Source organism: Psammomys obesus, unplaced genomic scaffold (genome assembly GCF_907164565.1).
Source record: "Psammomys obesus unplaced genomic scaffold, mPsaObe1.curated_primary_1811, whole genome shotgun sequence".
In the NCBI taxonomy this organism is placed as follows: domain Eukaryota; kingdom Metazoa; phylum Chordata; class Mammalia; order Rodentia; family Muridae; genus Psammomys; species Psammomys obesus.
Window position 1 is genome coordinate 8,985,734 of NW_026596064.1, and position 22,846 is coordinate 9,008,579.

Genomic DNA, 22,846 nt, shown 5'->3' on the forward strand with positions numbered 1-22,846 from the left:
TCGGGAGGCCCACAGTTATCTGTAATTCTAGGTCCAGGGGATCTGATGACCTCTTCTGGATACATCAAGCACTTACACACACACACACACACACACACACACACACACACACAGTAAAAAATAAAATAAATCTTTCAAAACGGATGGCAGAATCTGAATGGCCATGGGCAGGAGAATTACGCAAGCCGTTTTTACACTTAGCAGGGCCATTCTTATGAAAACAGCAGCAACAACAAAACAACGACAACAACAACAATGAAAAGGCATCTAATCCCAACTAATCCCAGCTTTCTCTGCTGACTGATCATGCCAACTGGCCAAATGCTGGTAAAGACTGTGGCACACAGAGCAACAACATTAGATGCCCAAATCAGGCCACATACATGCACAGATATATGGTGTCAAGTGTGTTGCTTCACCAACAGGAGGGCTCATTCATTTCTCATGATGAAGGCTACAAGCTATCCAGAGAACGCACAGCAGACTCAGCCATAGGCAAGCCAGAAAGCCTCTCAGATCACGGGAATTACGTGACTGTGCAATGAAGTTTTGTAGTCAGGTTGCTCTGCAATGCTTAGTAGCATGGTTTGGTGTGCAGTAGATTCCAGTTCAATAAATCTTAGAACACTACCTCACCTCCCTTCTCTTCCTCTATAAACACCCTATAAAGAGGGTGATTCGTACCTCTATTATACAATTTAATGTTGCCTGCTATATGTCAGGGTTAATTTTATGCACGATTCTTCCATCAAATGATCCCCTTTTGGGGGAACACAGATTATGACTTTTTTATATTGTTGGTGTGCTGTAAATGTCACATAATTAATAGAAATAGGTATTCACCCTAGGCTGAACGAATGGACTAACAATTATCTTCTTATGAAAACATAGGCAGAAAAATTTACACTAAGTCTTTAAGTATGAGCACAATTTTTTTCACAGACATTGCAGAAAATATTTAAGAGGACAGTAAAATGAATAAGCAGATCCTGAATGTCTAATAAGCTTTGGAAATATAAAGCAATTTACTTTTTTCCTCTGTTCCCCCTCCCTCCTCCCTGCCCCCCCCTCTTCATTCTCCTCTCTCCTCCCTCCTCCTCTTCATTCTTTTCTCTTTTCCTTCCTCCTCTTCATTCTCTTTCCTCCCTCCTGATCCCCCTCTTCATTTTCATCTTTTGTTTGGCATTGTTTTGATGGATTGAGCATCACACATGCCAGGCAAGTATTCTACTACTCAGCTATAACCCCAGTCTTGTTCTGCAGTTCCTGTACCACAGTTATCTATTAAAGTACACATGGCCCTCAAAGTCAACTGTTATGCCATCGACATCTTTTGTTTGTTTGTTTGCTTGTTTGTTTTGGTTTTGGTTTTTGCAACACAGTTTTCCCTGTGTAGTCTTGGCTCTTCTGGACTCACTTTGTAGACCAGGCTGGCTTCGAACTCACAGGGATCTGCCTGCCTCTGCCTTCCTGAGTGCTGGGTTGAAAGTTGTGCGCCACCACACCCAGCTGTTACCCACATCTCTAAAAGTCAGAATATAAAATATATACCCTCTTTCTGCTAAGAATGAAGAATAACCTGAGCCTCCCTTAATTTTAGTTCTACTATTAAGTGCAAAAACCATACCATTTAGGATTTCATAACAATTTGGGAGAAACCTAATTTAAAAAAAAAAAAAAGATTAACCTCAGAATAGGTTTCGTGGGAATAAATGCAATTTACCCGTAATTAAAAACTTCATGAGTTTCAAACTTTTTCTTCCCTAAGGCTTTAGCATCTATGCACCTTGTATGAAAGCATGCCACCTCCCAGAGGCTCCCTTTCCTTATAAGTGACATTAAAGGCTTAAACCAGGTAATCTTGTAAAGTCCCCAAATGGGTCTAAACTTTGGGAGTGTCAGCAGCATTGATTTATTATTCTGGGAATTGCCAGAAGACAGCAGAAATGACATTACCCTTTACTGCATTTTGTTTCCTACCCATGCTCAGGAATGACCAAGTGTCTGCTGGAGGGAGAATGAAGAGGCTTCAGGGGGGTGGGGAGGAGGTTGGGGGGCTCAAGAGAGGTTCTGAAGTGCTCGTGTACTCACCCCACAGTCATTGGCTCCATCTCCACACATGCCCACATAGTAGCTACAGAGAAAAGATACAAAAATCCACAGGTCAGTTCTCTTGAATCACTTCCATTATAACTAACTCCTATGTAGGGTGGTGTGGTGTGTGTGTGTGTGTGTGTGTGTGTGTGTGTGTGTGTGTGTTCTGAACAGATGTGGAAAAAAAGAAAATGATTTGGAGAATCTTGGTTCAAGAGGGGAAAGGTTCCCGACTTAATTGCTCTCAATCACTGAGATGACAGTGATAACACCAGGAATCCAGCAATGACGGCAATCACACACTTGAAAAGAATGTCAGGTTGATTACGTCCACTGTATCAAGCTCAAGAGCATGGAGTCATGATTATAATGAGGTCATGATTACAGCCCTTCTCACTCAACCTAATCGGAGGAAGACAGCCTAACCTGGCCATGCTACTCTCTCTCACTGAGCCTGAGAGTTCAGTTTCGACATTAGGAGGAGGAGTCCCTGGCCCATCGGTTAGTAGCTACAACAAGAGCATAGGCATGTTCTTGATGCATCTCAGATTGGCAGTGAGGTAATGTTTACCCCATGTATATCAGCTTGCTATACAACCAGGATCTAAATGGAAAGATAAAATTTAAAGTTGTTGCCAGAGAAAATGCATTTCTTATGCAGAGACCATTGAGCCTTCTATTACAAGGGAATGATACATTATCAACAGTGACTCGTGGCAATGCTTTAAAGGATTCAGTGGCCTTTTTTTTTTTTTTTCCCAAAATTGGATCATAAGCGATAAAAGTCAAGTTCTGTTAGGATATCTTTTGGCCCATAAGAAGTTGCCTTTTGACCTTTTTTATAGTTCAAGCGTGGTCAATGTAGGCAAATTCAGCCTAATGCTCAGCTAGTGAAATCACAAGAATTTGCATACTGTGTCAGAGTGTCAGTACTACCTGCAATCATCTAACTGACTTCCTGAATCCAGACTTAGAGCCCATAACTGGTCTGTGCATCACATCACATCAGGAATCCTATTATCTTCTTTGTTTTCTGGATTCAGAAAGAAAATCCAGAGGGTTTCGTGTGTATTGCCAAGGGTAAGATCCCAAAGAGGATGATGGGTAACTGAGAAGACAGCTCATTCTGTCACAGTATGTGTCTTCCCGAAATTGTGTGTTAAGGGAATGGTGGCTTTCAGAGTGTCAGCCAACAACATTTCTCGGGCGCTGAGACAGGGAAAATTACTATCTTCAGCCAATGCCATGTAATGACTGTATAAATGAGCTGGCCACTTTATACCTGGCCACTTATCTAGTCTGAAAGCATAGGTAGGCTAATGGAAGGCATTTGAGACTTTACTAAGAAGCTTAGCCAATAAAATCTGATAGGAAGAGGCAGACTCCTGGTTCCAGTGAGAGTTAGCAACAATTATCTCATTTCTCTACTCCTTGTGTCTTTTTACTATCTGAAACCTTCAGGCTAGAAACTGAAACTCTTTTAGAGGGTAATGAATAGATGGGTCTGATCTCAGCAAGGACTCTTCCACTCAGAGGGGATGTGGTCATCCAGTGCTTTGAGAGAGTTCTGAATCTGCTCTCTGTCTCTAGTCCCTGCCAGATGCCAGTCCACTTCGTGCCAAGAGGGTCTGAAACTATCACCTTCTAATGGATCGAGCTGATGACTTTGGGAGAGAACTCATACCCTTTCCCATCTTTCCCAATACTGAGCTACATATACCCTCATTATTCTTCCCAACAGAGGCAATATTCCCAACGCAGGCAATATTCCTGTAAGATGGGCTTTATGGGCCACAAAATGGATGTTCTCCGGGGTAGTCAGGCTCTAAAATGTGCCTCAATTGTCTCCACCTCCTGCACTTTGTGTTTAAATGAAATCTACTCCCTTGAGCATGAGCAGCACCTAGTGACCTGCTTCTAATGAAGAGAAGGCACCAAACTATTCCTTCCCAATCTCCCCTCCACCCTTCTTCTCTGTGATCATTCTTGCTTTCTTACTTCACATACAGAAGTCAGTGGCAACATTAGCCTCTTCTGTACGAAACGACCCATAGATCACAGGGAGCTGAGAGTGGCCACTTCCAACAACCAGTAAAAACGCGTGTCTCTCTTCTAGAACCTGAAAGGAGCTTAACCATGTGACTGAGGAGATGGCAGAGCCACCCCTTCCAGCACCACCAGGCTCCAGTTCTGGCTGACACTACTTTATGTCCTTTCATCATTACATCCTTGGTTCAGGAACCAAGGCTTACCTGGATCACATCTGGATACCGGATCCACAGAAACCTGAAACAACTAAGGCATTACCCTCAGACACTATGGGGTGGGAGCTATGCAGTCATAGAGAACCAGCATGCCCTCCTCTCACACCTGTCACTTACTTTAATTTCTGAAATTCTTCCACAAGGCTTGATTTCTGCCCAGGAGACATCCTTGCAAAAATGGTTCCATTAACCAGAATCTAAAGAGAAAAACAACCACCATAGTAAGATTAGGAGGGAAAGTGTTTCGAAAAGGAAAGTCCTGAAAAATCATTCCTGGCCACTAATTTAACACAGCGCTGTGTGTGTGGCATTAGACCCTATGCCAGGAACGGGAATGAGGGATTTAATGCTCTAATATTGAACTTTAAGTCCTCCATCCCAGCTCCAATACTTTTTTGTGGACCCAATTACTTTTTTTTTCCCAAGAAGAGGTTAACTTTTCATTAACATAACAGCTAAGAGGCAGAAGAGAAATCAGAAGAAAATTATTTGGGAATTGCAGCTCATTCTGCTATCTGTTGTTACAGACAGATGTGAGAACTGAAGGTCTGGGAGCAGATCTCCCAACTTTTCTGTGCAAACCTTGGGTGAATGACTAAATCTCTCTGAGTTCCAGATTCCCATCTCCACAAAAGGACCTGGAATAAAAGTTTTCTCAAGACATTAGGCCCCACATTCTTCAGTCTTTGACTTACCAAGGAAGGCAAGGTGGCAGAATATTTTGGACTCTGCTAACAGACAGTTGCTACCTTCAGTTTGTACTCCATGTGTCTCCACCACACTGACAGCGCAACCCTGCTCAGCACTATTTTAAAGCAGGACTCAAGAGAACAAGATAATAAATGATTTTGAAAATAAACTGTGGTACATTTGTTGCCTTCTGCTGTGATTTAAGGCTCCAGACGGAAGGAGAATGGAGCTCTGCCTGACACAGGCTAGTGGCTTTCAGAGAGACTAATGTACAAGGAAGGCTGATGTGTGGCTCTACTCTGAGTTTATGTCAGGTAGGGTAAGAAGGAAGGGGGCAGCTGAGCTTGAACTGGCCACAGGGGTGACAAGATGTATTAGCACTGAAGTCTGAAGGGCTGCAGTGTATATATGCAGGGTCTGGTGGGTATAGACAGGACCAGGAAGTTCCTAAAAGTCCAAGGTGCCTTCAGAGATGCACATTCTCAAACCACAAGCCCACGTCAGTAACCTATCCCCTTTTTTATTCTTTGCGCTCCACTCACTTGAAGACCCATCAGTACTTACTTTTGGCAGCACGCTGGAGAAATGCTGAAATAGCACTTGGTATGTCCTCCCACTCATTGCGAAATGGTAACCTTTTCCACCAAAACTGTTTCCAACATCAATGTAGGTTTCCTAAAATCAAGAGGCATTGTTTCTGCATGGGCTCCCGAGTTGTGTCTGCTTCCCTGCACTGAAGAAAGCATGTTTGTGTTGCACAAAGTAATGAGCATCAGCCAAGGTGGGAGGGGTCGTTTGTCCATGGGAACCTCAACCTCAACAGGAAGTAGAAAGGCAAAATGAAAGCCTGAATTTATGTAAGTATATGATGCTACGATGGCTTGCATCCCTTCCTCTAATTGCGTCTTCATTAGCAAGGGTGCCCACATGCCAACTAGAAGCCAGCGGGGAAGGGCATAAATGTCTTTCTACTTCCTTTTCATGCACACTGGTGTTTCTGAGATTCTTGTACCATTCATTTACTCGGCTTCTTCATTGCAAGAAGGCATGGCTTTGTTCTTAACATCTAGCTCTTTCCTGTGCCTGACTTTTGACTTCTGTTGTGGCCCTACTAAAACAGGGGACCCCCTCCCTCATGGTGATCAGAGCCTCTTCCACAGCTATGTTTCCCTGTATCATTGTCACACTTTCCCAGACCCCTCCCACCTTGCCACTTGTAAGCATTCCTCTCTGCCACACTCTACCCTTTCCTGGCTGCCCAGCACAAGACGAGGTGTCCAGCGGTTCTTCCTGCCAGTCACCCATGACGGTTTCCCTCAAGATTTATCAACAGGTTTTGCATTTCTATAGGACTGAATTTAAACAGTACGGGAGATAGAATATTTTATTCACTAGAGTAATATACATCAGAGAAACATTGTGGTCAGCAATGGGGGAGAGGCGTGGCTGCTGTACTGAAGCAATAGGAAGCCCTTTCCTTGTAGGAAGGTAGGGGGAGAGTCAGAGATGGGGAGGAAGGCTGAGGTTTCAACGTACCAAGATAAGGTAATGAGCTCATGAATGCAAGCACAGGCAGCCTGTTAAATCGGGGAAGGGCCCAGTGTTGAGATGCAGAGACGTAGGAAGCAAGCAGGTTCACAGCAAGATGCGTGCAGAAGGCACAGAAAGAACTGTCCTCTGTGGCAGCATCTGTAAGTAGAGGCTGTGCCAAAGTAACCTATTTCGATGACCCCGGGCCGCTTTGTATTCTTGCTGGTCTATGTGCTGCACCAAAATCCCCTGTCTAGGTAACAACAAGAACAGCTGTTCAGCCAGGAACCTGGAAGCATTTCTGTGGATCTTTACCAGAAGGGCCATGCTTTGGAGTGACTCAAAAATAGTTTCCTCCAGGTCTTTCTCTCTCCCCCTTCTTTCATAAGATTCCCTGCACTCTGCCCAAAGTTTGGCTATGAATCTCACGATATGTTTTGATACCGTACTTGGTAGAGTCTTTCAGAGGCCCTCTGTGATAGGCTTCTGTCCTGTTCCCTGTTTTCTCCCTCTTCCTATGTCTGTCTCATTTGCCTTTCTGAGTGAGGATTGATTATCTTACCCATGGTCCTCCTTCTTGATTAGCTTCCTTAGGTGTACAGATTTTAGTATGTTTATGCTATATTATATGTCTAATATCCACTTACAAGTGAGTATATACCATGTGAGTCTTTCTGGTTCTGGGATGCCTCACTCGAGATGATCTTTTCCAGTTCCCACAATTTACCTACAAATTTCATGATTTCTTTGTTTTTAATTGCTGAATAGTATTCCATTGTGTAAATGTACCACAATTTCTGTATCCATACCTCAACTGAGGGGCATATGGGCTATTTCCAGCTTCTGGCTCTTACAAATGAAGCTGCTACAAACATGTTTGAGCAAATGTCCTTGTTGTATACTTGAGCATCTTTTGGATATATGCCTAGGAGTGGTATAGCTGGGTCTTGAGGTAGTATTATTCCTAATTGCCTGAGAAAGCTCCAGATTGATTTCCAAAGGGGTTGTACAAGTTTACATTCCCACCAGCAATGGAGGAGCTCCACAAGGAGAGCAACAGAACCGAAAAATCTGGGTGCAGGGGTCTTTTCTGAGACTGATACTCCAAACAAGGACCATGCATGGAGATAACTTAGAACTCCTGAACAGAAGTAGCCCAAGAGGGTCCCCCAATAATAGGAACAGGGACCATCTCTGACATGAATTCATGGGCTGGCTCTTTGATAACCTCCACCTGAGGAGGGAGCAGCCTTACCAGTCCACAGAGGAAGACAAAGAAGCCAGTCCTGATGAGACCTGATAGACTAGGGTCAGATGGAAGGAGAGGAGGACCTCTCCTATCAGTGGACTGGGGAAGAACAAGAGGGAGGGAGGGTGGGATTGGAAGGGGATGGGGAGGGGGATACAGCTGGCATACAAAGTGAATAAACTGTAATTAATAAAAATAAAATTAAAAAAGTAGAATTTCAGGCAATGTTCATTCTCATATGGGAAAGTTTTTCTCAGAAGGTCGAACAGGAAGCTTGCTTTCCGGAAAACCCTACCTTTGTCAGCCTTGCAGCAAAGTGCTGTGCAATGCAGATGCATGTGGATTTGTGTGGAATCAGAGACCACGCTCTGGTGTCTGCTGAGTGGCTCATGGGTGTGCCTTGGCAAGCTTATTTCCCTCCTATCTAGGAACACTGATTCAGTTGCTTTGGTGTGCAGTAGGAAGTTAGTAAGCTCCACAGGTGACTGTAACGTGTGGCTGGGTCTGAAAACACTCTGCACAATGACATGTTCAAGACACACCTGAGGGATTGTTACTGCAATGCCTTCCAGGACACAGATGGTTGCACCGTGCCAGGGCCGTGTTTCACCAACTCAGGCCCAGCCAGGGAGCCAGGGGTCTTTGAACATCTGCTCACCTTCTTCCCTGGGCCTGGCTCTTGGGTCCCCACCAGCTGCCAGGTCACAGAAGCAGGAAGAAGGTCTTCTGGCTCATTAGCCTCAACAATGATGACCCGGCTACCCACAGGAATCATTTCAGAACTTTTAGCCACGGTGATGGCCGTCTGAAGATTGTCACCTAGATGACAAAAAGACTTTAAGTACAAACTATCAGCCACCCAAACTAATATGTCTCTCCATTCCCCACCCCTTTTTTTTTGCTCCTCACTGACTGCATCTAGTGATTTCTGTGTCGTTTTACAACTATTCATCTTTCCTCCTACCTAAGAGTATGCTTCTAGCGAGCAAACACGAAGGTAACATCTCTCCCACTGTGTACCTCTGAACCATGCATAAATAAATGAAAAAATGTGTGAGATCTTTATGACAGATGTTGAGATAACGGAGAGCTCTCGCTGGTGTTCAGATGACTCCAGGCTGAAAGCACAGTCTACTCTTGGGATCTAGATTAACCACCAAAGACAAGAACACTGAGGACAAGACCACATTTTGGTTACCATGCTCCATGCCTGGCCCTCTGTCCCCATGTCTAAACATTCTCATGCATGTGTGTGTGCATATGTGCATGTGTGTGTGTATCTCATAGCCACCTTAGTCTGTTTTTTAACATGGGAGCTGACAATCTGAACTCAGCTCTTCATGCATAACAAGCCCATTACTGCCAGAGTCATCTCCCCAGCCTCTGTACAAATAGTTCTACTCGCATAATCCTTTGTAGGATAATGGTACTAGGCAGGGAGTAAGTCACTGCCTCAAAACAAAATGCTGTTCCTGCTTGGGGGTGCTTCAAGGGTGACAGGGCCACACAGCACACTTCCCTTCCAGTCACCTGGACTGGTTCAGTTCCCACGTCTCTTCATTCGGCTACTTGCAAGGCCCTGGAAACCCAAGTACCTGTAATCATCACAGTCCTGATGCGGGCCTCCATCAGCTCCTTCAGCACTGGCTTTGTTTCCTTTTTCAAGCGATTCTCCATTATGAGAAGTCCCAGAAATTCCAACTCGGACTCCACTTTCTCCCTTTGGGTTCAGGAGAAAAGCCAACATTTTAAGGAGTAGCCCTGGGGTGCCCATGGCTCACTTATTTCTTTTCTTTAGAACCCCTCTCTATGTTTTTTTATTAATATAATAGTGCACACGTTAGAAAGAAAGGAACAAAGGGGTTTATGATGAGATCCAGCTGTCTCATCTCTAGAGCATCCTTTCTTCCCTAACGCAATCCCTTCCCATTTTCAACTACATTTAAAAAATACTGTTCTTATCTTGCCAGTCTTGTTTTTAATTATTAGCGATATATTTTTAATCTCCAAAATCTTTCAATGTTTTTTTCCCATGACCTTACATTTCTTTCTTTCTTTTTTAAATCTGCTTGACACTCACTGGGAGCATTCTGCATGCTGCGGTCATTACCACAATGTCTCATGCTCAGACTGTACCAATTATTAAGTATTAAACTGTATTTGAGTTATGCATATGAAATGATTAGTGTTTTCTTATGAACGGGAACTGAAAACTCACTGGTTAAGTCTGTTTATTGTGTATGTGTATGCATGTATGTGTGTGAGCATATGTGTGTTCATTTAGGCTCTGTCCGTAGGTTTAGGATGGTGACGCTCAGGGATCTGTCTGTCTCTTCTCTTTAGTATTGGGATTACAAATAAATACGACCTTTGTATGTGAGTGCTAAGGATTGAACTCAGGCTCTCATGCTTGTGTGGCAAGCATTGTATTCACTAAGCTGTCTTTCCATCCTCTTTGTTTGTTTTTGTTATCCATGAAGTGTTTCAGTTTAACAGTTTTGTCGAACTAAAATTGTCTTTTCTTTGTGGTAAGAACATTTGAGATCCACTCTTCTAACAAAGGTGTAACTGTGCTACACACTACCATTAGTGTGAGGCAGTGTGCAGCGGGGCAGACATCCAGAATGTATCCACCTTGCAGAACTAAAACGTGTGCCCATTGAGCTTCCCTCTCCTTCTAACCTGGGACTATTGCCGTTTTACTCTGTCTAGGAGTCTATTTCAAATATGTGGTGTAAGTCGGTCAGGTGGTATCTATCTTCCTCTTCCTCTGACAGGTTTATTTCAGTTTCCATCACCTGTTCCACATTAAGACACATTGCCTCAGGTGGCAGGATTCCAACACCCTCCCCACTCCCGCTGTTCCTTTTCCAAATGCCTCGAGTTTATTTGCAAAATAAAGCACAGGGCCCAGACCATATGTTAATAGGTATGTCTCACCATTCCATCTTTCTTCACATTGACAGATAAAAGGAAGCCGTTTTTATGGGATCTTCACAGGGGCCCGGACACCTTTGGGAGCCCTAGCTCAAGCTGTGGCCTCTGCCTTGGTTCGAACCTTGGGCTTCCGTTGGCAGAACCTGCCACCCTTGGTCATGTACCATCAAATCTATTTCCCAAGCTTGAGGTGAGTGATGAAAGCAAGATGGCTGAGTTTGTGGTTGGAGCCTTTGGCATGTTGGACTTAACCATCTTAGGCTTCACAAGGAGCTTAATGGTTTCTGCACATGCATTCATTGCCTTTGTATTGTTTGTCTGCATATCTTCAGGTCTTTCTTGTTGTGGTTCTTGGTGAAGCGCATGTTCCTCAGGGAACTTGGGGTTGACCCCATTAAGAAATTCAAAACAAAACAAATTTCTTCATATGACTGGGGTTTCTTAATGCCATTTCTGTTTTTCAGGATTGGTTGTGTCTTTTGCGGTTCTTGGACTTGCCATGTCCACACAGTAATCTGTGGCTCCTTGGATCTCCTTCTCTTTAAAGACTAAATGGCATTCCATTGCATGCATATAGTATATTTTACTTATTTGTTCATAGGTGGACAGTTAAGTTGTTTACATATTATGATTATCATCAATAATGCTGCAAAAAATGCAGGATTTCGGGTGTACCCTTGAGATCCTGGCTTCAATTCTTTTGGTTCCAGAAATAGGATGAGGAGTTTGCTGGATCATAAGTGCCTTGTTTTTATAACTCGTGTTGGAACTTCCACTCTGTTTTCCACAACAGTTGTACAATTTCTTACTTCCATTAATTGTAGGATAAGTTCCAACATCTCTATACCCTCATCAACACTTTAGTCACCTATCATTTTGTTTTGTTTTGTTTTTTTAAGATTAACTTATGTGTGAGTGTTTTACCTGTATGTATGTGTTTTTACACATGTGTGCCTGATGCCAGGGAAGCCAGAAGATAGTGTCAGAGCCATGGAAACTGGAGTTACAGATGGTTGTGAGCTGACATGTGGTATTGGGAGCTGATCCTGCAAGAGTAGCAAGAGCAGCAGGAGCTCATAACCGTTGAACCATCTCTTAGGTCCCTAATCAGCCATCTTACTAAGCAGGTGATGATGATCTCATTGTGGTTTTGACTTTCATTTAATTTTGCTGATTGTTGGTCACTTTCAGTGCCCTTTTATTCATTTTATTCCCATGTATATCAAATGTCTTAGACAAATGTCTACTTGGTCCTTTTACTATTTAAAAAAAATCAGATTTACTGTTTCTTTAATATGAAATTGTACTCCAGATAAACTTAAATATTTCTTTCTTATTAAAGTACGTTGCTAGGGACAGGCGTGGTTCAGTCCTGTGCTCTTCATTTCCTGGTTGGCTGCCACAGGAACCTCTCTGCCTCCCACCCCAGCATAGCAGGGGAAAATACTCTGCTTTCCCTGTCATGAGTGTCTAAAATCCCTCTGAAACCAGGAACCAGAATAACCTCTTCCTCCCCCACACCATTTCTGTCAGATATGGGGCCAGAACAACATAATGGCAATCAATAAAGTATGTAAGGATCAGCTGGAAATAAACGGATTGAAGGCATCAACATAAGACAGAAAACAGAAACTCCAAGATGAAATTACAAGGGGAATTTTTCTTGAGATCAATCTTCACAACAATTTTATGGATATGACACCCAATGAGCGATGGGGACAATGGCAAAAATGAAAGGAATGTTTCTGTTTCTACTACAGCTCATCTCCTTAGCTAGTTGTTCAGGCACGTGGGCCTCTTGCTGATACTACACCATCCCCACAATTGTACCACTGCCCTGTCCTCCCATGTTCCTTCTCTGGGTAGGTCCGCCTGGCTCTTATTTACTCACATCTTTGTCTAAATGCTTCTCCTCAGAGGACACCTTTGACCTCTTTATGTAAAACAACAATGTGCAGTTCATTCTTCCCCTCTGAGACATTCAAGAAGCCCAAATGAGACAACATATTACCAATTTATTTTATTATCTATTTTCCCTAATTAAGATACAAAATCCTTGGGGCCAAGGAGTTAATTTTATTTATTTATTTATTGTGGTTTCTGAATATCTAACACAGACTGGAAGTTGACAGACATTTGCTAAACCAAGAAAGGGCTGTTAGGTCTTAAGGAAGTCTCTCTTCCGTCATTAAGTGTTAGGTGGTTTTCTAAGTTATCTCAAGAAACTCTTAATTTCCCTTAGTGAATACAGTTTTCAACAAACTTCTTTTTCTTACTGGACAATATTGTTGAATATAATTTTAACCTAATGAAAATCAAAACAATATTATCTTATCCTGTTCAAGAAAAAAAAAAAGCCACACATGAGAAGAAGCATTTTGGACTCCTGATATCTCCTGGAGAGACTTACAATAGGTGGGAAGCTAGCAGACTTTACTGTTTTAATGTTTCTAATGCTGGGATTTCCCCCACCGACTCCTAAATAAGAATGCAGCTGTGCTTGTGTGTGGCAGCTGGGGCTGTCTATGTTCTACCACCAGCTATGTAAATCTCTGTTTCATTCATGACCTTAACACTTTTATTCAAATCCATGTCTGAAAAAAAATTGTAACATCCCATGGGTCATGGAGCTCATAGTTGCTCAAGAATAGTCAATGCCTGGAATGTTAAATCTGGGAATGTCAGTTATATATTTGAAGGAGCTCTATGATTCTGTTTTGAAGACAAGAATATCACATCTAAAGAGCTCCTTGGAGATGACCCAATCCTGAGTTTTATAAATGGGGAAACAGGTACAATGTAAGGCACCAACTGTCTTTAAGAGACATAGCTTACAGATAAGAACATTGAACCAAATACATCGGTACCCTACCTATATAGAGCCAGTTATATAGAATTGAAAATCTCCGAACTAAGCATGAATTTAATATATCAAATATAAGGGCTATATAGGCTATCACCTATCTAGTTTTCCTATTCTTTAAATGCAGATCACTTAAAAGGAACCCCTACAAGCCAGAAGAGAGCTTGTATGGATTATCCTCTAAGGAGGGAAATTCATCCCTTTTAATGTAATTTCAAATATAGAGTTTTGTTTCCTGTATGGAATTAAATTTACGCTCACTAACTCCCAGACTTAAGGGAAATAAAATATTCAGAGCTGAGAAATTCTAGAAATAAAAAGGGACTCTGGAAACCTTCAGATTTTCAGCTTGGTTCTCTAGAGAGACACCTAGGCACATGTGGGACATCTAAGTAGTCCACCCGTGATGTTCTGAGATGGGAAAAGGGTTTGTTGTTATGGGGGAAAAAAGTCCTAGACTACAATGAACATTATGTAGGACAGGGCAAAGGTTAAGCATGGGGTCTGAGAGACCGCACCTGCCATTTTTGCTCTGTCACAAACCACCGTGTGATCTGAGCAAGTCCTGCCCACAGCTGCTCATCTCCGAACTAGAAGACAACTGAGATCAGTTCTTTGTCTCCAAGAACTTCCTGGCGATGTGAGCTGCCCATCAGTCCATCTCCAGTGTTTCCTCCCTTCACTTACAAAACCCTCCCTTAGGCCTGATTTCCAATTCCTTACCTTGCTAAACGTCCCACATCTGAAAGCTTCTCCATCTTCAGGGTTTTATGGGCAAGGGCGATGACACGAAAGCCTTGCACTGTGTAGTTCTTCAGTTCCTGAGGGAAATTCTTAGGCACTGTAAGGGGAGAAGGAGGAGATGTTTAAGATCACGCTGAAATCTAGCCAGCACCCAAGCTACTGCAGGGTGCCTTCCCTGCAATTCAGTGTTCACTTCATGAAAATGCTTTACCAGAAAACATACAGTGTTAGACACGGGTCACAAACAGCTTCATGTTAGTTTGATAAGAAAAAAGATGACAAAAATGTGCTGTTCATCAGCTGTGCTACACATGGATTCTATATTCTAAACAATGTTAAACCCTTATCTCTAGTGTGGCTGTATTTTGGATTTAGGCCTTTGGGAAGTAATTAAATCATGGAGATGAAATTTTCATGAGTGGGATGAAGACAGAAGAGATAAAGACATGGCCTCTCCTCACCAGGATACAGCAGCAAAGTGGAAATCAACAAGCCAGGAAGCTAGCTCTCACCAGGAGCCAGATGATCCAGCATCTTACTCGTGTACAGCCCAGCTTCCAAAACTACTTTGAGAGCAAGAGTTCTGTCATTTAAGCCACCCTGCATGAGGCATTTTGGCATAGCAGCTCCCTTAGGATAACCAAGATGAATCTGACGAGTGTCAAATATACTGATTGGGTTCACCACAAAACAGACCCCAGGACTGTGTGTGAAATTGTGAAGTCACAGAAACAGTCAGTCCTATAGATCAGGGTTGATAATGTTCAGGCTACATTTCATGCCCTACTTGCTTTTGTCAGTGAAATTTTAAACCATGGTCATTTGTTTATTATCCATGATTTTGCTTCATGGCCACAGTGGCAGAGTGGATTAGCTGATGTAACAACTAAGTGGACTGAAAGGCCTGAAATACGCACTGAATGACTCTTTACAGGAATATTTGCCCATTCCTTGTGTGTAGGGGGGATGGAGGGATGAGGGTGCATGTGTGTGCACAGGTGTGTGTGTCACTGTGTAAGTGCGGATCTCAGAGGACAACCTGAGTCTTCACTTCCCTCATTGTTTTGAGTCAGCGTCTCTCCTTTTGTTTGCTGCCACACAGGCCCAGGCTGGCCATCCTGCAAGCTGCTGGAGATTCACCTGTCCCTGCCTCCCATCTCCTGGTGGGTGACACAGATGCACACATTACACATCTGGCTTCTGAAAGTCAGTTCTGGGGATCCAAACTCAGGCTGTCAATATCATGCAGCTTTTCCTACAGAACCAAGTCTGCAGCCCACATCCACGCTTTACAAAGTTGGCAATGCATGCACTTATGTGTTTTGGCATAATTAACTATGTTTTTATATTCATAAATTATTCGCGGGTTCTAATGTGCCTATGTGAGGGACTCAGATAAGAGCCAAAGTACAGCACAGTAGTGGCTGTGGTAGTGTAGGTGGTGACACAACTTTTATTCTCCACTCTACTCCTAACTCACGTTCTGACTTCAACCCATTTAAGTCTCTCTTCTTTGTCTTGGTTTCCATCCACAATATGAGTGATGGCTGGCCCTGACAGCCCTGTTTATCTCAGACTTTGCCCATTTCTAAAACCTTCCCACGGGTGTGGAACTACCCTCAAGGAAGATTCTAACCCTCCTTTATAGGATAAGGAAGTGAAAGATCAAAGGCCAATTCAACAGGAAGGATTGGATGAGCTCTCATGAAGATAAGAATGGCAGATTATGTGCTGGACCTTTCCTGACCAAGCAGGGGAACAGAAATATTCTCATTAAAGTCTGCATGGCTACGAGCAAAAGAGAAGAGAGCTAAAATAGTCTAGAATATGTGAGAGACTTAGTTAGTGGGATTAATGAGGAAGACCAAGATCTAAAAAGCAGGTTCTTTTTTTCCATTCTGGGAATCAGACACATATCCTGTGCATGCTAGACAAGTCCTTCATCCTTGGCCTATGAAGGGACACTTCTAAGATTAAACAGATTCCAAATGTAGATGTTAGAATCAACATTCATAAAAATCTAGAATTTTACCCACAGTTGGTGGCTATCTGCAATCATAACAACTAGCTGAAAACCAGGATTAAAATGCCAGTTTCATCCAAATGAATTTATTTGAATGTACCAATTTTCTTATAAATTTGTCCATCACTGTGATGTGCATATGTTCAGAAGACTATTAATAACCCAGCTCTGGACCAGAAAGACAAAATTTGCTTGGAAAACAATCTAATATCATCTAATTTAGTCTAATCACTTCTTTTAAAAATATGTTTCTCTTAAAAAAAAATATTTCCAACCAAGACATGATTTGATTTAAGGCCTACTCCATGAGATAGATCCCATACCCAACACTGCCTGGATGGCCAAGAACCGGAGACTAGATAGGCAACAGACATGGGGGAAAACCAAATAATGCTGTTCTGTTAAAGGAGCATAGCAACAAAAGGACTCCTAATGACATTCTGCTATACCCATAGGCCAGTCCCTTGCTCAGCTATCACCAGAGAAGCTTCCTCCAGCAGCAGATGGGAATAAAGACAGAGACCCACAGCCAGACACTGCAGAAAGTAAGAGACTTTGGAACACTTAGGCCTGAATGGGCTGTCTCTATCAAATCTCTCCCCTAGTACTCAGAGAGTGCTGCAGTAAAGGAGACGGGAAGAGTGTAAGCTCCAGAGGGATGGAGGACACCAAAGAATGGGGCCTTTTAAACACAGCTAGACTAACACACACATGAGCACGTAGAGACTGGCGCAGCATACCCAGGGCTTGCCCGGCTCTGCACGTGATGGGTGCTAGAGCAGCGAGGAGATGTAGACACATGCTCTCAACCCAAGGGCATCCCTGAAGCTATCTCCAAATGAAAACCACTTGGAAATGAAAAATTAGTTTTTTTTTTTTTTTTCCGGAAGAGTCTTACTGAGGAAACAAACTACTCTTAAGGGTAGGCCAAATGCCCAGGAGTAGATGGACAACACAAAATGAATTCAACGCCATCTTGGGAGGTTGTCTGTGTTCTAACGTGTCAGGTTTTTTGAATACTGTATAGGTATAACATTTTACATATATAGTATGGCTTCCAGTTTTGTGTTTTTATGGGATTCCTGTGTGTGTGAATGTGTGTGCCTCTGTGTCTGTATGTGCTCTCATTCTTTGGCTCGTTGTCTTCTGTTTGTTTGTTTGCTTTATCCTACTCTGCTTTGTTCGATTTTGTTTTATCTTATTGGGAGAGGGGAAACCATAATCAGAATATATAGTGTTTTAAATAATATATTTTTAATAAAAGAAAGAAATTTATATATATATATATATAGCTTCACTGAAACGGGGAAATGACTCATCAGATATAAGATTATAAGATTTCAAGCTCGATGACCTTAGTGCAAGCCCTGGGACCCATATGGAGGAAGGAGGGATATGACTCCCACAAGTTTTCCTCTGAGCTACACACACACCCCCACACCTACACATACCCACACCCCCACACACCTTCCTCTCTATTGCTCTGTCTCAGCTTCTAGTAGTAGAGCCATCTCTGCCTCCAATGCCTAGAACTGACAGAGTACCCTGTTCTTCATATGTGGTCAAGTGCTCAAATCTCGCCCTAGGATTCCCCTCATCGCTCCTTAATCTTACCCTCCCTAGTCCTCCAGCCCGTGAGTCCCCAGCAGTTTTGCTCTACATATGCTTCCCTGACGCCTCTCTGTGCCCTTACTTCTCTGGCTGTACGATAGCTAGATGTTTACTCTCTACTGCCGGTACCGTCACATCTCCCTCTGTGCCCCACAGGGTCTCCCTCGCCATGTTAGCCCATCTACAAATCGATATGTTCCTTTTACTAGCTGTGGTACTTTACCTCTTCATGGGCTTTCTGGTGGCGATGCAGAAGTGTGCCTTTTGTGTTTGGCCTTTAAAATAGGGGTATTACCTCTTGAAAGAGAGAAAAACCTGCCAGTACCTGTTTCAGAGCGGCAGAACGTGGCCACCGTTTCCGGGGCACCCTTCATGTAGACATGGAGGTGAAGGTCACCAGCCAGCTGAGCAATCACGGACATCCTCTGCAGTCCTGAGGAAAACGGAAACTGGCGCAGGGTGGTGATGGTGTCCACAGGACTCTGCAAGGACATGAGAGGGAACGAGGCCGAAAAGCCTTCAAGCCTTAGTCTGCAGAGGCATGGCCACTGACTGAAAGGATTTATATCCTTTGTGCACAGCCACATCCCAGCATGTTCTATTGGCTACAATGCTTATCATTTTCTGGTCTATTCAAGGGCGACCCCCTCAATATGTTATCTGCTCTCAAACGTCCTTAGCTGTGGCTGCCTGGAGAAATCCTAAGCTCTTTCCAGGACATCCGCTGGGAAGGGGTGCTTCTTTTTACTAGAAGCACTATTCGTTCCCAGCTCCGGTTTCCTACAGCTCGTCTGTCGGCCTTTATTACAGCACTTGGCAGTGTGTGCTGCACTGACTCGCACTTGTATTGATTTCTGACCACTGTGTGCCCTTCCCATGCAGAAGCCAGCAGGGCTTATTGTGAAGTCTACATTGCTGCTCCAGCATTCGTGGACACTCACTGAGTGTTTGCCGAAAACACTAATGAGCGAAGTCAGGGCCGAAGGCATGGAGGTTTGAGCTACGGAATTTATTGGGAGAAAGCCAAACAGTAGAAATGTGAAAAACCATAGATGTTTTTCCAGTGTTTTGGGGAAAGAAATACACGGCAAGAAGAAATATCATACCTGACTGGCTTTTGGTCCTGGTTTTATTATTGTGCTTGAACCTGGCGTGCCAAACTTGCAGGAAGCTCCTTGGCGATCTTCCATATTCTGTAATAAAATGAAACATTTATATGATACCTTGGAGACAAATAAGAAGAAATATTTTTCTTTGCATTATGTGTAATATTTTCAAAACCCTTTTCACGTTGCTTCTCTTCCCAGATATTTATTCAGATGTCATCGCTGTCAAACTTGTTCTGTTTTCTTTGACAATGAGGACTTTGTTATAAAAATGTCAGAAGGCCAGAAATGCTGCCAGTGATTAAGGTGGAAATGGATGGGAAAGTGCTGGATGTAGGAAACTTCTCTTCCTACTGGCTATGTCTAGAGACTGGAAAGGGATGTCTGTCCTTTGGCATTGTTGAGCACAACAGCTCTCAGCTGTGTTAACAGCTGTGTCTTGAGAGCAACCCAAGAGCTCATTTTTATGTTACACCTGTGTTACTGGTTTAATTTAGTTAGCTAGAAAGCTAGCAAGTTGTCTGCTACCAAATTAGAAAACACAGTTGAGAATGGATTTTATGCATTGGGTAAAACATCCAAATAAAGGCATTGGTATCATTGAGAAAGCAGTGTTAACCAATATTAAAGTACCGGAAAGGAATTTACTATATTTTTTCTAATAATCTGAAAAGGCATTGTCCCTCTCCTTTCATGTTTAGAAGATTCTCAGCTAACAAAGGATACCATTTGTTCCCACTCATTTACAACCAGATTTAAATGTTTCCCTGTATAGTGGTGTGTGTGTGTGTGTGTGTGTGTGTTGTTTGTGTGTGCAAGCGCGCATGCCCTCTCATTTGTGTCCAGGTTTGCATGCAGGCGCATGCAGCATCCACCAAGTGTTTTAGACAGGGTCTCCCATGGGGACCCAGGGCTCTGATTCAGCTAGGCTATTTGGCCAACAAGCCCCAGAGATCCATTTGTTTCTGCCTCTGCCAGCACTAGGATTACACGTGAGTGGCACCATGCCCATCTTTTCACCTGGGTTCTGGGGATTAAATTCAGATCCTTGTGTTTGCAAAGCAAGCATTTTTCTACCTGAGAGCTCTCTCCAGCCTTTTCCTGCCTTTTATATATCACAAAGTGTCTTTTGAAGCCCCCTTTTTTTGGAGGTCAGCAGAATGTTGCCAATCAAGGATATTTTTAAATGAATACTCACTATTTGTCTGGCACTTAACAGCGCCCAAAGCCCTTTACAATCTCGGTGCTCACCAAAGTCCGTGGAGGAGGTGCTATTATCTCAAATGCACAGATGGAATAAGAGGCTTATATTCTTGGTTCTAGATCCCCATAGCCAGGTACAGATGGGAATCAATGTTCACTGTCACAGCAGCACCCAGGACAAGTTTATGGTATGTGCCTTTCAACTGTCATTCACACTCAGCTCAGAAAAGAAGACTAATTAGAACAAGGGTCTTCTGTGTTGGTGTATAAATGTCAACGGTGCAATACAGTAGCTATCAGCCCACTGTGGCTACTTAAATTCAAATCAGCTAATAACAACTGAAGTGAACAACTCAGTTACTTACTTGCATTTTCACATTGCAAGTGTTTGTTAGCCATATTTGGAAGTCTGATTTAGACTCCTTTTTCTTCAAGCCTGTCTGGGAACACTGGTATCATCTTATGTTCTATCTAGAAAGATTTAGGGTCAAATGGGTTTGGTGAATACTGTATGCCATATGCTCTTGAGTATTAAAGAAGTATATCAAAGAAGATCCTTACTCAAAACCTACATTTAATTTTGTTTAAAGAGCACTTCTCCAAATTATGAATTTATGGGCTCCTATAGCATGTAGTACTCTTTAACAGATTTCTTAGAAGCAAAGGTTAACAGATCCTGTTAGGTTAAGATCAGAATTCTTCCAAAGAATATTCATACAATATTAGTAGTAATAATTATTAATATTATTTTAGTATTGATATTGTTATATTATTATTGTTATGTTATAATAGTCATAATGTTATAATCATAACATAGTTACTGCAGGGGCAGATGCTGGACAAGCTGCCACAGTGCCACTCTCTACCTCATAAGCGGGGGCTGGAGAAAACTCTGATTCTGGAAGAAATCATGATATGATGCTTAGCTCTAAGTATTAATTTGACAAAACCTAGAATCATCTAAGAAGAGAGTGTCAACAAGAGACAAATTATTGGGTTGGCCTATATGCATGCTTATGGGGACTGTCTTAATTAAGTGATACAGGAAGACCCAGCTCACTGCCAGCAGCACCATTCCCTCACCAGGAGAATCGGAGACGCACAACAATGGAAAACAATGGAAAAATCAACAAGAATACAAACAAGCAAACGTGTGAGAGTGTATGCATTCATTTCTCTCAGCTCTTGCCTGTGGGTGTCATGTAATATAGGCTATTTGAAGTTTCTGTCTTGACTTCTCACTGATGAGCTGTAACCTAGAATTGTAAGCTCAAGCAAACCTCTCTTCTTCCCTAAGTTGTTTGGGTTTTTTGATTGTTTGTTTCATTTTCTTTTGATTTTGGTTTTGGTGAGGATATTTTTGTCACAGCAACAGACATACGGCAGACATATAGAATGCTCTATAGCAGTGGTTCTCAACCTTCCCAATGCTGCAACCCTTTAGTAAAGTTCCATAAAATCATTTCTGTTGCTGCCTCATAACTGTGCGTTTGCTACTGTTATGAATTGTGGTATAAATATTTCTGTTTTCGGATGGTCTTAGGCATGACCTCAGTAAGACCCACCATGAAACACAATGAACAAAAGATGGGTAAAACCATGAAAGCTACATCTACCCAAATAGACGTGAAAATCACAAGTAGAGACAAAGCAACAGCATGTAGAAATGAAATCTAGTAATAAAACTAGAATACTCTACAACACTGGGTCTCCGTCTTCCTAATGCTGTGACCCTCTAATACAGATCCTCATGCTGGGATGACGCCCAGCCATAAAATTACTTTTTGTTGCTACTTTAAAACTGTAATTTTGCAACTGTTATGATTGTAATGTAAATATCTTTTTTTTTTCAGATGGTCTTAGGAGACCCCCATGAAAGGGTCATTCAACCCACAAGTGGGTCACAACCCACAGGTTGAGAACCAGTGCTCTACAGCCCAGCCACTGCTCTAGGGAGAGCAAACTGTTCTGTGCGATTACATTCCTCCTATTACCTCCACTAAGTGTCTGACTGCCCTCAGAACTTCTACAAACAAGAAAACAGAGGTGACTAGAATACAAACTTGCACAAACTGCAGACACTGGCAGAAAAGCATCCCAAACACTGGAAACACAAGAATATCAAACTGCGAAAGAAAGTACAAACATGTATCTGCCTCAGTCTTAGACACTGAAATAGACAATGGAAAGTGTGACCAACCAGCATAGCAGAAAAGAAGGACAGCAGCTAAGAAGACACATCAGGATGAGGGCCAGAGATACTTATTCTAAGCAGCAGGGAACAACTCTCCAGTCATTCCCACAAAAGAACTGAATGAAGCAGGGAAGATATACAGGAAGAAAACTACATAGCCATTCTGCTCCAGCCTATCTGAGCATCAGGGAGATAACAGTTGCTTTTCCACCAGCAGAGAAAGCATCAAAGACATTCTAGAGGTAGGAGAATCTAGATTCATTTCATCAAGGAAAAATATTGGCTACTATCATACTATTTATATATATATATATATATATATATATATATATATATAT

At 42.6% G+C, this 22,846-nt stretch overlaps 1 protein-coding gene across 1 annotated transcript in view; it reads right to left on the reverse strand.

Annotated features, from left to right (window-relative positions):
- Positions 1-22,846, reverse strand: part of Atp13a5 (ATPase 13A5) — a 138,499-nt gene that overhangs the window by 34,844 nt on the left and 80,809 nt on the right. The window contains exons 15-22 of the mRNA XM_055625220.1: positions 19,112-19,198; positions 18,331-18,487; positions 14,351-14,468; positions 9,423-9,547; positions 8,486-8,646; positions 5,613-5,723; positions 4,476-4,555; positions 2,092-2,134 (exon numbers count right to left, since the gene is read on the reverse strand). Of these exons, the coding sequence (XP_055481195.1) occupies positions 2,092-2,134; positions 4,476-4,555; positions 5,613-5,723; positions 8,486-8,646; positions 9,423-9,547; positions 14,351-14,468; positions 18,331-18,487; positions 19,112-19,198 (882 nt within the window). The remainder of the gene's footprint in view (positions 1-2,091; positions 2,135-4,475; positions 4,556-5,612; positions 5,724-8,485; positions 8,647-9,422; positions 9,548-14,350; positions 14,469-18,330; positions 18,488-19,111; positions 19,199-22,846) is intronic.